This window comes from Salmo salar, chromosome ssa22, assembly GCF_905237065.1.
Source record: "Salmo salar chromosome ssa22, Ssal_v3.1, whole genome shotgun sequence".
NCBI classification, from domain to species: domain Eukaryota; kingdom Metazoa; phylum Chordata; class Actinopteri; order Salmoniformes; family Salmonidae; genus Salmo; species Salmo salar.
In genome coordinates, this window is record NC_059463.1 from 30,235,263 (window position 1) to 30,251,794 (window position 16,532).

Below are 16,532 nucleotides of genomic sequence, written 5' to 3' on the forward strand. Positions count from 1 at the left end.
GATTTAAACGCTTTTCAAAGCAGAAAAACTGATCAAATCTCTCACCATCAATTCGCTTCCAAGACACACGATAGGCTGTTGCTCCCTGCACGCCCACCCATGTTACCCTGACGACCTCACCGCGGGCCTCCTGGACTTGGAGTGAGGTCACTGTTCCCACAACACCCTGGTCTAATGCTGAGGACAGAGAGGTGGAAGAGTTCAGTCACCAATTTACAAGCACTGTTTATATGACAGTGTAGCACTCATTTAATTCAATCAACCCTTAAATTAACTAAGTGAGGGCAAACTAAAGCTGTTACCATATTGTTGACAGCTAACCAACTCATTCAAATGTTTTAGGGGCTATCAAGAAGACAATGGATAGAGGTTAGCGGTCAATTTGGAAATTGAGCGATTGAGTACGTGTTCTGGTGTTCAGAGAGGCGGGGCGTCCTTCTCGAGAGCCAGTCAGTGAGGAGACTGACACCCGGTAGGAGGAATCTTCCTGAAGGCTGTCAATGGTGAAGGAAGTGACATCAGCGGCCACTGTGCGGGAGGACTCCACTCCTGTAGAGAGATAGGGTCAGGCAGAGAGGAGAATGCTACTGGGGATTGCTACTACTGTACTACTAGACTACAGAAACCACAAGACAATCCCTATAAAATGTGTTATTTGAGCCTTAATGTGCTTTGAGACCTAAGGTAAGGATTCATAAGAATGTAATTTATACATCAAATGACATCCATATAATTTATTGTAACCACGCCTACCATCTCCACTGCGCCAGGTAATCTTGTAGCCAGTTGCCCTGGAGACAGGTGACCATGTGATGCGTATCCTCCGAGAGGTGACATCAACGATTCGCAGGCCGCTAACCGTGCTAGAGCTTGAGCCGGTGTTCACATTGGTCCTGGCCGAGAGGGTGACCACTTCCCCGATGCGTTGACCAATCACAGCCGCCACACCCAGGACCACAGCCTCGTCTGGCTGCAACCCCTCCAACGTGTAGGTTGAGGCCTCTGGTCCCAGATCATGGGACTGCTCAGCATCTAGGAGTGAAACACACTGTTATAGACACAAACACTGGGGCTGCTCAGCATCTAGGAGTGAAACACACTGTTATAGACACAAACACTGGGACTGCTCAGCATCTAGGAGTGAAACACACTGTTATAGACACAAACACTGGGACTGCTCAGCATCTAGGAGTGAAACACACTGTTATAGACACAAACACTGGGACTGCTCAGCATCTAGGAGTGAAACACACTGTTATAGACACAAACACTGGGACTGCTCAGCATCTAGGAGTGAAACACACTGTTATAGACACAAACACTGGGACTGCTCAGCATCTAGGAGTGAAACACACTGTTATAGACACAAACACTGGGACTGCTCAGCATCTAGGAGTGAAACACACTGTTATAGACACAAACACTGGGACTGCTCAGCATCTAGGAGTGAAACACACTGTTATAGACACAAACACTGGGACTGCTCAGCATCTAGGAGTGAAACACACTGTTATAGAGACACAAACACTGGGACTGCTCAGCATCTAAAGAGAGGGTGAGAAAGACAGTAACACATACATACAAAAATAGGGACCGCTGCTTTAATTAAGTTTATCATAACATGTAAAATAATTGTATTTCGGAGGACTAGTTTAGCACAAAATCATTCCAATTAGAATTCATCTGACACTTACTGTTGCCTTGTCTCCAAGTGACCCTGTACCCTGTCGCCCCCAAAACACCTGCCCAGGCGATTCGGAGTCGCCGACCATTGATGTTTGTCACACGTAGGTTGGTCACTTTCTCCAATGCTTGTTCTGCAATCATACATCAATAAGAACACTGTAGTTCAGTGGACAACCAAACATTTCCAATGTTCAATATCAAACTGTTTATTTCCCATTTTAAAACATTTTGCCGTTTCATGCCAACTAAACATGGCCCAGGTGCCCTGTCCTGTACTTCTACACTAGCCCACAGGCCCTCTTCTGTCATCTCTGCCTGGGCTTGCTTCAGCTCACCTCTCCTCAGTATCTCTATTCACCACCCATTGACATGGATATTCAGCTGGCAGCCATTCATCACACAGCAGACCATTGTTTACCAAACTGGCAAACACACTGCAGCCCTGAGCCAAGATCTGCACCCATTCAATCTGTTCACATCCTCTCTCAAGACAAGCTGGAGCAAGCAGTAGCATACAATGTGTGTGTCACCTGCTTTGATGTAAACAGTGACCGGGTCCCCCTCGTTGTCTCCCACCACAGCTGTCACGCTGACCCCATAAGACACGCCCTCCGTCAGATCCCTAAGGTCAAGGGTCGTCTGGCTTCCAGGGACACTGCGTGTTTCCTCTGTTTGCGCTATAAATACACAGTGTTAACACCTATGTGGCCTCTGATCTAAAATAGTGCACTATATAAGGAGGGAATAGGGTGTCATTTGAGACATGCCCTTACCTTCAGTATTGACCATGAGGATACGGTACTGTGTTGCCCCGGCAACCCCTGTCCATCCCAGTCGCACAGTGCTGCCCAGGGACTCTACCACTCGCAGGTTGGACACCCTCCCCACCTGCTGTTCCACTATACAGGGACGAGGGACGGGTCAGTAAAATAGTAGTGAAACTGGTAAAAGATACAAATCATTTATTGGGGGGAGGGGTGCGCCTGCCACTATCCCTGACCTGTAGGAGAGGTGGAGACGGGGGTGGCCTCCTCTCGTCCATCATACAGGGTGAACAGGGTGATGACATACTCAGTGCTGGGCTGCAGCCCTGTCAGATCAAAACTAGTGGTGCTCCTGGAGAACGACTGACTTTGCACTCTGCCACCTGAGGAGTACAGTAAGTCAGTTAGATGTTGACTGTCAGTCAGTGAGGGTACATCAATGTTTGTGTGAGTGGATCGGTGTACTGTATGTAATTCATGCTGAGGGGTTTGAAAGTACATTCATATTTTGTATGTGTGTGTGCATACGCATGTACAGAACCAGTCAAAGGTTTGGACACCGACTCATTCAAGGGTTTCTCTTTTTTTTTTACTATTTTCTACATTGTAGAATAATAGTGAAGACATAAACTATGAAATAACACATACGGAATCATGTAGTAACCAAAAAAGTGGTAAACAAATCAAAATATATTTCAAAGTAGCCACCCTTTGCCTTGACAGCTTTGCACACTCTTGGCACTCTCTCAACCAGCTTCACCTGGAATGCTTTTCCAACAGTCTTGAAGGAGTTCCTACATAGGTTGAGCACTTGTTGGCTGCTTTTCCTTCACTCTGCGGTCCAACCTCATCCCAAACCATCTCAATTGGGTTGAGGTCGGGTGACTGTGGAGGCCAGGTCATCTGACGCAGCACCCCATCACTCTCCTTCTTGGTCAAATAGCCCTCACACAGCCTGGAGGTGTGTTGGGTCATTGTCCTGTTGAAAAACAAATGATAGTCCCACTAAATGCAAACCAGATGGGATGGCGTTTCACTGCAGAATACTGTGGTAGCCATGCTGATTAAGTGTGCCTTGAATTCTAAATAAATCACTGACAATGTCACCAGCAAAGCCCCCCCACACCATCACACCTCCTCCTCCATGCTTCACGGTGGAAACTACACATGCGGAGATCATCCTTTCACCTACTCTGCGTCTCACAAAGACACGGCGTTTGGAACCAAAAATCTCACATTTGGACTCATCAGACCAAAGGACAGACTTCCACCGGTATAATGTCCATTGCTCATGTTTCTTAGCTCAAGCAAGTCTGTTCTTCTTTTTGGTGTGCTTTAGTAGTGGTTTCTTTGCAGCAATTCGACCATGAAGGCCTGATTCACGCAGTCTCCTCTGAACAGTTGATGTTGAGATGTGTCTGTTACTTGAACTCTGAAGCATTTATTTAGGCTGCAATCTGAGGTGCAGTTAGCTCTAATGAACATATCCTCTGTAGCAGAGGTCACTGTGGGTCTTCCTTTCCTGTGGCGGTCCTCATGAGAGCCAGTTTCATCATAGGGCTTGATGGTTTTTGTGACTGCACTTAAAGAAACTTTTAAAGTTCACAACACAACTGATTGGCTCAAATGCATTAAGAAGGAAAGAAATTCTACAAATTAACTTTTCAACAAAGTTACTTGAAATGCATGCCAGATGACTACCTCATAAAGCTGGTTGAGAGAATGCCAAGAATGTGCAAAGCTGTCATCATGCAAGGGTGGCTACCCTAAGAATGTCAAATATAAAATATATTCTGATTTGTTTAACACTTTTTTGTTTTCCACATGATTCCATATGTGTTATTTCATAGTTTTGAAGTCTTCACTATTATTCTACAATGTAGAAAAATAGTAAAAATAAAGAAAAACCCTGGAACGAGTAGGTGTGTCCAAACTTTTGACTGGTACTGTATGTGAGGATGAGTGTTTGTGTCTGACCTTCCCCCTGCCTCCACTCCAGGCGGTATCCCCTGGCAGACTGGATTAGGTTCCAGGTGAGGCGGATGGAGGAGGGCCCGGTGGTGGCTGCCTTCAGCACCTGCTGCTCCAGACGCTCTGCATGGGGGGAGCACAGTAGACACAACACAACCACTGATACATCATGCTATGTCAGAACCTCTTAAAAATTCTTCAGGTGATATTCAGCTATTTTAGGGGATTTCAATTCATGATGCATTTTCATTGGACTGCCAGTATAGTTGTTTTTAACAAATCTTACACTCTCAAAAATGCTGGGTTAAAAACAACCCAATTTGGGTTCTTTGGTAACCCAGCGCTGGGTAAATATTGCACAGAAAACACGCTGGGTTATTTTGACCCAGCCAGTTGGGTTGCTTGAATATCCTAACACGTTGGGTTGTTGGGATTACCCAAACATGGGTTAATTTAATAATCAGTTAGGTATTTTTTACTTTCATGCTGGATTGACCCAACGGCTGGGTCTTTTTTAATATGACATTTACTCTCACAGGTGGCTAAAAATATACTGCTCAAAAAAATAAAGGGAACACTTAAACAACACAATGTAACTCCAAGTCAATCACACTTCTGTGAAATCAAACTGTCCACTTAGGAAGCAACACTGATTGACAATACATTTCACATGCTGTTGTGCAAATGGAATAGACATCAGGTGGAAATTATAGGCAATTAGCAAGACACCCCCAATAAAGGAGTGGTTCTGCAGGTGGTAACCACAGACCACTTCTCAGTTCCTATGCTTCCTGGCTGATGTTTTGGGCACTTTTGAATGCTGGCGGTGCTTTCACTCTAGTGGTAGCATGAGACGGAGTCTACAACCCACACAAGTGGCTCAGGTAGTGCAGCTCATCCAGGATGGCACATCAATGCGAGCTGTGGCAAGAAGGTTTGCTGTGTCTGTCAGCGTAGTGTCCAGAGCATGGAGGCGCTACCAGGAGACAGGCCAGCACATCAGGAGACGTGGAAGATGCCGTAGGAGGGCAACAACCCAGCAGCAGGACCGCTACCTCCGCCTTTGTGCAAGGAGGAGCAGGAGGAGCACTGCCAGAGCCCTGCAAAATGACCTCCAGCAGGCCACAAATGTGCATGTGTGCTCAAACGGTCAGAAACAGACTCCATGAGGGTGGTATGAGGGCCCGACGTCCACAGGTGGGGGTTGTGCTTACAGCCCAACACCGTGCAGGATGTTTGGCATTTGCCAGAGAACACCAAGATTGGCAAATTCGCCACTGGCGCCCTGTGCTCTTCACAGATGAAAAAGGGTTCACACTGAGCACGTGACAAACGTGACAGTCTGGAGATGCCGTGGAGAACGTTCTGCTGCCTGCAACATCCTCCAGCATGACCGGTTTGGCGGTGGGTCAGTCATGGTGTGGGGTGGCATTTCTTTGGGGGGCCGCACAGCCCTCCATGTGCTTGCCAGAGGTAGCCTGACTGCCATTAGGTACCCGAGATGAGATCCTCAGACCCCTTGTGAGACCATATGCTGGTGCGTTTGGCCCTGGGTTCCTCCTAATGCAAGACAATGCTAGACCTCATGTGGCTGGAGTGTGTCAGCAGTTCCTGCAAGAGGAAGGCATTGATGTTATGGACTGGCCTGCCCGTTCCCCAGACCTGAATCCAATTGAGCACATCTGGGACATCATGTCTCGCTCCATCCACCAACGCCACGTTGCACCACAGACTGTCCAGGAGTTGGCGGATGCTTTAGTCCAGGTCTGGGAGGAGATCCCTCAGGAGACCATCCGCCACCTCATCAGGAGCATGCCCAGGCGTTGTAGGGATGTCATACAGGCACGTGGAGGCCACACACACTACTGAGCCTCATTTTGACTTGTTTTAAGGACATTACATCAAAGTTGGATCTGCCTGTAGTGTGGTTTTCCACTTTAATTTTGAGTGCGACTCCAAATCCAGACCTCCATGGGTTGATAAATTGGATTTCCATTGATTATTTTTGTATGATTTTGTTGTCAGAACATTCAACTATGTAAAGAAAAAAGTATTTAATAAGATTATTTCATTCATTCAGATCTAGGATGTGTTATTTTAGTGTTCCCTTAATTTTTTTGAGCAGTGTACATTTCCTGCATGTCACGTCACTACTAAAACTACGCCTCCTGTTTTCTGATCTGACCGCTGCGTCACATCCCAATAACCCAGCACCAATAATCCAGCACCAATAATCCAGCACCACCAACCCAGCACCACCAACCCAGCACCAACAATCAAGCACCAATAACCCAGCACCAATTACCCAGCACCAATAACCCAGCATCAATAACCCAGCACCAATAACCCAGCATCAATAACCCAGCACTGCTCTTTTTTAAGAAAACAACCCAACTAAGTCACCCAACGCATCCAACTCAGCACTTGGGAACAACCCAGCATTTTTTAGAGTGTAGCTAGCTACACAAACATAGTTGTGTTTCTCTTCCCATTTAAGATCTAAGATCTCAGAGAGGAACATTAGGGGGCATTCTGTCCTAAATAGCTACAGCACCCACCTCCCTTATCTCAATCGAGACCAACGAACGTGATGATGACTCGGCTTTAACTCAAACACAATGCCCTGCAATATTTTTGGGCGAACCGACCAAATTCACATAGAAATGTGAGTTATAGATCTGTCATATAAGAAGTGTCAGATCTGTTCTATGTATTTCTAATGCTTCCCATTCTTAAGTAAATTTTTTGGCGTCTTTTACTTTCGGTTTGCACTCCAGCTTCAAACAGCTGAAAATACAATATTTTTATTATGGAGAAATATGTGGGACATTTCCCACATCTCCATGAGGACAAAGGCTATTTTAAGCTTAGGGGTTCGGTTTAGGGGTTAAGGTTAGAGTTAGGGAAAATAGGATTAGGGTTAGAACTGGGGTTAGGGGTTAGGTTTAGGCGTTAAGGTTTAGGTTTAGGATTATGGTTAGGGGTGAAGGTTAGGGTTAAGGTTAGGGTAAGGTTTAGGTTTTAGAGTTAGGGAAAATAGGATTTTGAATGGATAAACATTTTAGGTCCCCACGAGGATAGGAATCAAATCAAATCACATTTTATTTGTCACATGCTTCGTAAACAACAGGTGTAGACTAACAGTGAAATGCTTATTAAGGGCCCTTCCCAACAATGCAGAGAGAAAAAATATAAATAACAGAAAAACAATAATACGAGGAATAAAGAAATTCATAAAACTAAACGGTTGTTGTTCTCTCCATAGACATATACCATATATACAATGTTCTATATCTATGGCTCTCTCTATATGGCTCTATTCTTCTATTTCTCCTTCTTCTCTTTCTGCCTCTCCACCCCCTATAGTCCTTTACACTAAGGTCTGTGGAATGCAGCAGAAAGTATTTTATAAAGGCATTCTTTCACCGGCTAAATTTAACCACAAGTAGAAGTTACTGGGACAGAGACAGAGGAAAATAGACAGAGGGACAGAAGGAGAGGGAAATGTATGTCTGCAGTGCATACATGCATTTGTGTGTAGCTCTGTACCTATCTTGAACCTGGCGGTAGCAGCGGGTCCCTCTGTGTTGGCTTCGTAGAGGGCGATGACAGTGACAATGTACTCGGTGTCTGGCTGCAGGTTCAACAGGGTGTGAGTCTCAGTGTCGCCAGCCACCTCGACAGACTTCACATCACGACCTGGGAGAGACACAGGTACAGGGGGAGAGGAGATAGGGGTGAGGGAGAGAAGAGAGGGGCAGGAAAGAGGAGAGCAGAGAGTAGACAGGGAAAAATGGAAGGGTGAAATGGACAACGACAGTTGTTGTGTACACATTGTGCTCACTATATAAAGTATTAACAGGCTTGCTGATTCTCTCATAAATTCCATTCTGCATTTCTGCAGAACAACCCTTTTGTGTAAATACATAAGTCAATACTGATTGGTGCATCTCTCCGCTACTTACCTGTGAATGGTCCCCAGACCAGTCTGTAGGCCCTGGCTCCACCCACTCCCCTCCACAGCACCCGGACGCTACGCTCTGACACGGTCTCTACTGACAGCTGCTGGGCCGCCTCCAGACGCACTGCAACACACACACACACACACACACACACACACACACACACACACACACACACACACACACACACACACACACACACACACACACACACACACACACACACACACACACACACACACACACACACACACGAAGAATCAGCAAGGCTGTTAATCCTTTATATAGTGAGCAGTCAGTAACATAATGTGTGCACAACAACTGTCCTTGTGTTGTGTGCTTAGTCCCCTCCTGTACTTCTTGTTCACCCATGACTACGTGGCCACGCACGACTCCAACACCATCATCAAGTTTGCCGACAACACAACGGTGGTAGGCCTGATCACCGGCGACGATGGGACAGCCCACAGGGAGGAAGTCAGTGACGCCAGGACAACAACCTCTTCGTCAATGTCAGTAAGACCAGGGTGCTGATCGTGGACTACAGGAAACGAGGGGGCGAGGACGCCCCCATCCACATCGTCAGGGCTACAGTGGAGCGGGTCGAGAGCTTCAAGTTCCTCGTTGTTCAAACCACTAAGGACTTAAAATAGTCCACACACGCAAACAGACGTGAAGAAGCCGCGACAGGGCTTCTTCCCCCTCAGGACTTTGAAAAGACTTGGTATGGGCCCTCAAAGCCTCAATTGCAGCACAATTGAGAGCATTTTGACTGGCTGCATCCCTGCTTGGTATGGCTTATGCACCGCCCTCGTCACATGGCGCTACAGAGGGTGGTATGGACAGCCCAGTACATCACTGGGGTTGAGCTCCCTGCCATCCAGTAATATTGTTAAAGGCTCCAGCCATCGAAGCCATAAACTGTTCTCTCTGCTTCCGCATAACAAGCGGTACCGGAGTCTGACACCAACAGGCTCCTGAACAGCTTCTATCCCCAAGCCATAAGACTTGTAAACAGCTATTAAAATGGCCGCAGGGACTATCTGCAGATACACTTTTTATTTGTACTTTTGCACTGACTCTACGCACACTCTACACACACACACACACACACACACACACACACACACACACACACACACACTGACTCTACACACAGACAACACACCAACATTCATACAGACTCTACACACTCACATACAATCATCATATATGGAGCTGCTACTTTGTTTATCAGATATCCTGATGCCTAGTCACCTTACCCCTATACATACTGTATCTACCCCTACCACTCCAGTATCCCTGCACATTGTAAATATGGTATTGGCACTGACTCTGGAACTGTATAGTGTAGCTTACTTACTTTCTCGTGTTCTTCTCATTTCTATTTCTCGTGTTTTTGTTCTACTTGACTCTATTATAATTGTTTAATTCTACTGATATTGATTATACTGCATTGTTGGGAAAGAGGAAGCAAGAAGGCATTTCACTGTACTTGTGCACGTGACAATAAAAACTTGAAACACAGACACACACAGACACACAGTATGCATCCTGAAATAGGGAAAATATGAACAACAGAGAAGAGCTTCAGACTTTTAATGATCAATGCAGGCAACAGTCAACACCAGGCGGCAGTATGATCTTCTAACCATTTAAAAGTTGTCTGAGATAAACGTGCAAATCCACTGGGCACACACTTGTTGAATCAACGTTGTTCCACGTCTGAAATGACATGGAACCAACGTGGAATAGATGTTTAATTGACATCTGTGCCCAGTGGGAAGCTCCCTATCTGGCAATGAAAACCTTTCTGATTACTGTTACCTTTCCACCTATCATTCACATAAAGTCGCAAATGCATGAGGCCAATCTGTATAGTTTACGGTTTAATATTTTCAGTGAACTGACTTGCCTAGTTAAATAAAGGTTAAATTGATCAATAACAAAAAACAATCACCGATAAATACAAAGCGAAAAATAGATTTTTTTGAAATTTTAGCAGATTTATAAAATATTTAAAACAGAAATACCTTATTCACATAATTATTTAGACCCTTTGCTATGAGACTCGAAATTGAGCTCAGGTGCATCCTGTTTCCCTTGATCATCCTTGAGATGCTTCTCCAACTTGATTGGAGTCCACTTGTGGTAAATTCAATTGATTGGACATGATTTGGATAGGCACACACCTGTCTATATAACATCGCACAGTTGACAGTGCACGTCAAAGCAAAAACCAAGCCATGGAAGGAATTGAAGGAATTGTTCGTAGAGGTTCGAGGCAGGATTGTGTCGAGGCACAGATCTGGGGAAGGGTACCAAAACATTTCTGCAGCACTGAAGGTCCCCAAGAGCACAGTGGCCTCCATCATTCTTAAATGGAAGAAGTTTGGAACCAGCAAGACTCTTCCTAGAGCTGGCCGCCCGACCAAACTGAGTAATCAGAGGAAAACGGCCTTGGTCAGGGAGGTGACCAAGAACCCGATGGTCACTCTGACAGAGCTCTAAAGTTATCCTGTGGAGATGGGAGAACCTTCCAGAAGGACAACCATCTCTGCAGCACTCCACCAATCAGGCCTTTATGGTAGTGGCCAGACGGAAGCCACTCCTAAGTAAAAGGCAGATGACAGCCCGCTGGAGTTTGCCAAAAGGCACCTAATGACTCTCAGACCATGAGAAACAAGATTCTCTGGTCTGATGAAGCCAAGATTGAACTCTTTGGCCTAAATGCCAAGCATCACGTCTGAAGGAAATCTGGCACCATCCCTACGATGAAGCATGGTGGTGGCAGCATCATGCTGTGGGGATGTTTTTCAGTGGCAGGGACTGGAAGACTAGTCAGGATCGAGGGAAAGATGAATGGAGCAAAGTACAGAGAGATCCTAGATGAAAACCTGCTCCAGAGCGCTCAGGTCCTCAGACTGGGGCGAAGGTTGACTTCTAACAGGACAACAAACCTAAGCACACAGCATGAAATCTCCCTCATCCGTACAAAAACAGTTCCACATGATTTCCTCTTAAAGTAATTGTCCAGTGACAATCTCACTTTTAAAAGTTAATATTCTGTTTACTTGTACCCAAATAATATTTTTGACTTGTCCCATACTCGTATTTGTAGCCAAAGCATAAATCGGAGAAGGAAAAAAAAACACTTGAAAAACCCAACCTCAAACAGACTGTTTTAAAAAATGCTCGCTATTTCCTCATAGAACATGATGTCAACCTCCTGGGTAGGATGAGCTGGCCAAACAGCAGTCTACTCAAATTCTGATTTTTTATGACCGGTATACAACACAGAAAATCTGCTTTTTAACATACCGTAAAACTTCAAGTAATAGGCCAGGCGTTTATTTGATAAAATCACTCAACACAAAAGGCTCTTATTAGAGACAGGCTGCTATTTGAGCCAGGCGTCTATTTGCTTATTGCACACAGCTTTTGCTCATTTACATAATTAATTGTTTAATTTCAGCATTCACTTCCAGTTTTTTTATAAACGTATTCATTTCCTGCACTTCTGTGTTATAATTTACACACTGTCAAGTTTATTTGTCTTAGAATGCCTCTATAAAAAATTCTTATAATAATCCTCTTTTGCTGTGCATTTTCGGCAGTTCTTACTTTTGCCACTAGACGGCGATCAGCCGATTTCTAGGGGTCTGTACTCCCGTAGTTGTTGACTGTTTTTGTGCTTGCCAGTTAGCTAGCAGTTCACAGCTGTTAACAGTCAATGGCTAGAAGGTTCTTACTGGCAATAAAAACAAAATTATTGCCATATTTTGTTGTTGTTGTTATTACTGAATTATTTAATGTAACGTACCTTCCCAAATTCTCTCATGTCACCACCTCGTTCGCACACTCCACTGGCTTCCATTCGAAACTCGCATCCACTACAAGACCATGGTTCTTACCTACGGAACAGCAAGAGGAACTGCCCCTCCCTACCTTCAGGCTATGCTCAAACCCTACACCCCAACCCGAGCACTCCGTTCTGCCAACTCAGGTCTCTTGGCCCTCCCACCCCTACGCGAGGGCAGCTACCGCTCAGCCTAGTCAAGCTCTTCTCTGTCCTAGGACCCCAATGGTTGAACCAGAGCCCATCTTCTGAAAACATCTGAAACCCTACCTCTTCAAACAGTATATTAAATAATCCCCCCCATAAAAAATATAATAAATAAAAAATGACCACCACTTGCACTTGATTCTCTGACTCTACTGATAGCTACGTTATTGAGGAAAAATGTACTTACTCCCACCTAGCTATCTAAAGATGAATGCACTAACTGTAAGGTGTTCTGTATAAGAGCATCTGCTAAATTACTAAAAATGTTTAACAAATCAAACATTAAAACTCATAGACAATTAATGGTAATTCCTGGTAACCTCGTAAACAATTCATTTACACCCAGTGTTTATTTGAAATTTTATTTGCTGAAATGTGTGGTGTTGTGCGGCTATTTGAGACTGCGTTTTATTGAAGTTTTACGGTACTTAATGTACTTTTTTTGGAATTAAAACTCACAATTTTATTGTAATTAATTATAGCTCATATTTCATAGACATCTGGAAACACTAGATAGTTACTTTAATGTAGCTTTCACATTACTGGCACAAGGCACTGTGCTTGCTGTAACGGCAGGCTCAGGAGCATGGAAAGTTCAAGCACAGGAGCTTTGCAGCACAAATCTCTTTTGTTGTATGCCAACTGTAGAACTTCTGTGCTTCTTTACCATTGAAAAGCAATGATTCACACCAATAATGTTAAGTGCACTTAAAACTGAAGATGATATAATGATGCATCATACAGTACTGACTGAGGGTAATGGGAGAGAGGGTGAGGTGTACTTACATGTGCGTGAGGTGAGGGTGGCGGGGGAGACAGAGTTTCGGGGGAACAAGGGGTATAGGGTGAGGGCGTACTCTGTGTCTGGCAGTAGCCTCTCCAGGGTGACAGAGGTGGAGTCTGCAGCCAGAGACTGCTCCAATAGCTGGGCTGCAGGCTGACCTGTCAATCAATCATAGCCAGCCAATCACACAAGGGTTAGAGGAGGCAACAAACAAGTAAATAGACAGCTCACTATTCACATTTTTAAATGCAGTTGCTTATACTTGTAGTACATGTGTATGATATAAGAAAGAGCAAAAACAGTGTGTGTGAATTTGTGTCTGTCTGTCTGTCTGTCCACCTGTCTGTCAGTACTAGGGCTGTGGTGTTCACGAAATTCTGTCAGCTGGTGATTGTCAAGCAAATAACTGTTGGTCTCACGGTAATTGATGGCTAATTAACATAAACACATTTAGCATCTCCTGGCTTCCACACATAGCCTACAAGCCATTTAAAAATGTCTAATAAATCCATGTAATATAGCCTACACCTTCACATAAATCCATTATTTATTTTAGACAGGTCTAAAGAAGCATGCTATGAAGAAAATGTAGTCTATTTCAGATGAAAAGAATAGCATACTTTGAGTTGTCCTGATGTTAGGTCCTGATGTGGCTATGCCAAATGGCTGTGGGCTACACTAGTTCGTTTAGCAGACACGATTTGCTTATAATTCCGTGGCATTATTTTATATTATAGTATGAAGAATACGATTGAACAAAGCTAAATAAAATAGAAATGATATTTTCTACAAACGATTTCAGGGAGTGCACACATGTGGCTATTCTGTGTTGAGCGGTTAACTAAGAAATACTTACTCCTATATGCTTAATTTAGAGTTATTAATGTAACTTTGGTTGTTCTACAAACGTTGGGACTCTATGTTTTGATTTGTAATACATTGTAAGTGTCACGTCCTGGCCAGTATAAGGTTAATTGTTTTTGTAGTTTGGTCAGGACGTGGCAGAGGGTATTTGTTTTATGTGGTTCGGGGTGGTGTGTTTGTGTAAAGGGTGTTTGATTGAGTATTTCCGGGTTTTTGGTTGATGGTCTATGTGTTTGTATTCTATGGTTAGTCTGGTGTGTGTGTTTCTATGTTTGGTTAATTGGGGTTGGGACTCTCAGTTGAAGGCAGGTGTTGTCTATCTGCCTTTGATTGAGAGTCCCATATATTAGGGTGTGTTTGTGTGTGTGATTGTTCTGTGTTGAGCTTTGCTTTGCCAGACTGTTTGTTAGTTGTTCGTTTTTCGGTTTTGTTATTTTGTATGTTCATTTTTGAAGATAATTAAAAATCAAGATGAGCATTCACGTACCTGCTGCGTTTTGGTCCTCATTCACCGACAACAACCGTGACAGTAAGGCTGCATGATGAGACTCTAATGATGATTTTAAAAAAGTGGCTTGAAAGGCATGAGCTCTGCTTTGTTTTTTGCGCAGGCTGTACTCCAATAGTCTCTCATTCACAATTTGACAAGCACTTGATAATGCCTCGAATTTCACTGCGGTATCCCCTTTGTGGCCATTATGCACCCTAACAAAATCCATGCCTTTTGCAGCCCGGAGTGCTGCGTAATCTGAAGCATTTCTCACTCACTCGGCTCTCCTTCATCTGATCGGGTCTTTCTCACAGGCTGCATACAAGTGAAGACAGACAAAGGCTATGGTTCAAACTCATAAAAGACACACCCTCGTCCACTTACTCTCGCCTTATGCCCTTGGGGGAATCCCAAGTAAAAACGAATGTAAATAAGTTAGAAATTGTGCTACTAATGCACGTGACGGCACAAACACGTCTCGTAAAAGTAATTATGTTTTTGTTTGGTTAGCTATTGGAAATTGTAGAAATAAAACATTTTCCTTCTTCAGAAGTTCCAGCTAGGCAGGCTAACGTTATTTAGCTAATTCATTTGCTAGCTATCATACAGCAGGCATATATTTATAATGATATATTTAATGTTAGTAGACATGCAATCATAATTGACTGTAGTGCATATAAAGCACCCTCCAGTGGCTGAACACCAGCTACCAGTGGCTGAAAACACAATTATCGCGGGATGAACGAGTGATGAATTTCCGGGCAAGGGTGGTCCATTTAGTAATTTAGCAGACGCAAGTGTATACTCGTCAGGCGTCATGAAACGTCATCAGAAGTGTCCACTTAATTTTAGGGCTGAGGGATAGGGTTTGTCTTTTAAGTGTTTGGACTGCAAGCACATCCGGTACGCAACTGAGCGCGTCCTTATCCAATTCCGAGGTGCATATTGAAGATATTGGAGGAACTGTCCACATTTACTTTTCATCAGCGAACAAGATGAGTAGGCCTAACGAACAGCAAAAGCACTTATTTTATTGTATTTATTTTAATTGTATTTATGTCACCCTACTATCCCCCATAGTACAAAAGTCAACCTATTATAGTCTGTGCGAGAAATAAATATTCCAAACATAGTCTGGGACAGTTGTGGGATGCAATAGATCCCAAATTAATACAACCAATAGCATCAACAAAAACTTTATGTAATGTGGCTGACACAGCAGATTAGAACGTTTAGCTTAAAATGTTGATAAACTACTAGGCTATTTCTTCACATTATAAGTGCAGCAATGCGCACATGGCAGTAGGCTATAAGCACGTATGTTCCATTAGCAGAAAGCACCATTATCATAAGTGACTGCAAATGTGATTATGCATGTAGTGCTTTTATTATAAAGGTGCATTTTTATGGTGAAAATGATCTTCCCCAAACTTATGGTGCTGCTTATGTATGCCAGTTAAGCTCTACACCCCTTGTAAAGCGGATTAATGTGCTTAATTTTAAAAAGTTATTTGGCCACTTTAGTTGTGATACAAACCTTATCAAAACATAAAGGCCTATGGGCTAGGCTACATGAGGTGTGCAACTATGATTCTAAAAAGTAAAAAAAAAGGCTTTGTTTCTTATGCTGAACATCATTCACAAGTGATAATATATAATATTATAAGTGATAGGCTAATATTGTCACCCATCAGACTATTCTATGCACCATGGTTTATTTTCATGCCAGCCAGGTAGGCTATACTCCTGTTGTAAATATAAGCAATGTGCTTAATATTAGGAAAGTTGAGAAATAAATATAGCAGGCCTAGCTGATAAAAAGCTGATGGGATCCTCTTATTTTTAGTGGCCATCACTCTGTTTTCTCCCGCAATGGCATAGCCTATAGAAATGTTGCGCAACATGAGCTCATGGGCTCTCATGAAGTGTTTGATTAGATTTTCGA

At 43.7% G+C, this 16,532-nt stretch overlaps 1 protein-coding gene across 7 annotated transcripts in view; it reads right to left on the bottom strand.

Annotated features, from left to right (window-relative positions):
- The window catches only part of LOC106583145 (collagen alpha-1(VII) chain), a 134,873-nt gene that overhangs the window by 68,823 nt on the left and 49,518 nt on the right, over positions 1–16,532 (bottom strand). For all 7 annotated transcript variants that reach the window (XR_006761282.1, XM_045705131.1, XM_045705130.1 and 4 more), the window contains exons 10-20: positions 13,236–13,391; positions 8,387–8,506; positions 7,971–8,120; positions 4,428–4,544; positions 2,687–2,833; positions 2,460–2,585; positions 2,217–2,363; positions 1,695–1,817; positions 754–1,032; positions 406–549; positions 46–177 (exon numbers count right to left, since the gene is read on the bottom strand). Coding sequence is in view for 6 of the 7 variants with exons in the window: in XM_045705131.1 (XP_045561087.1) it covers positions 46–177; positions 406–549; positions 754–1,032; positions 1,695–1,817; positions 2,217–2,363; positions 2,460–2,585; positions 2,687–2,833; positions 4,428–4,544; positions 7,971–8,120; positions 8,387–8,506; positions 13,236–13,391 (1,641 nt within the window). In the remaining variant the exon portion in view is untranslated. The remainder of the gene's footprint in view (positions 1–45; positions 178–405; positions 550–753; positions 1,033–1,694; positions 1,818–2,216; positions 2,364–2,459; positions 2,586–2,686; positions 2,834–4,427; positions 4,545–7,970; positions 8,121–8,386; positions 8,507–13,235; positions 13,392–16,532) is intronic.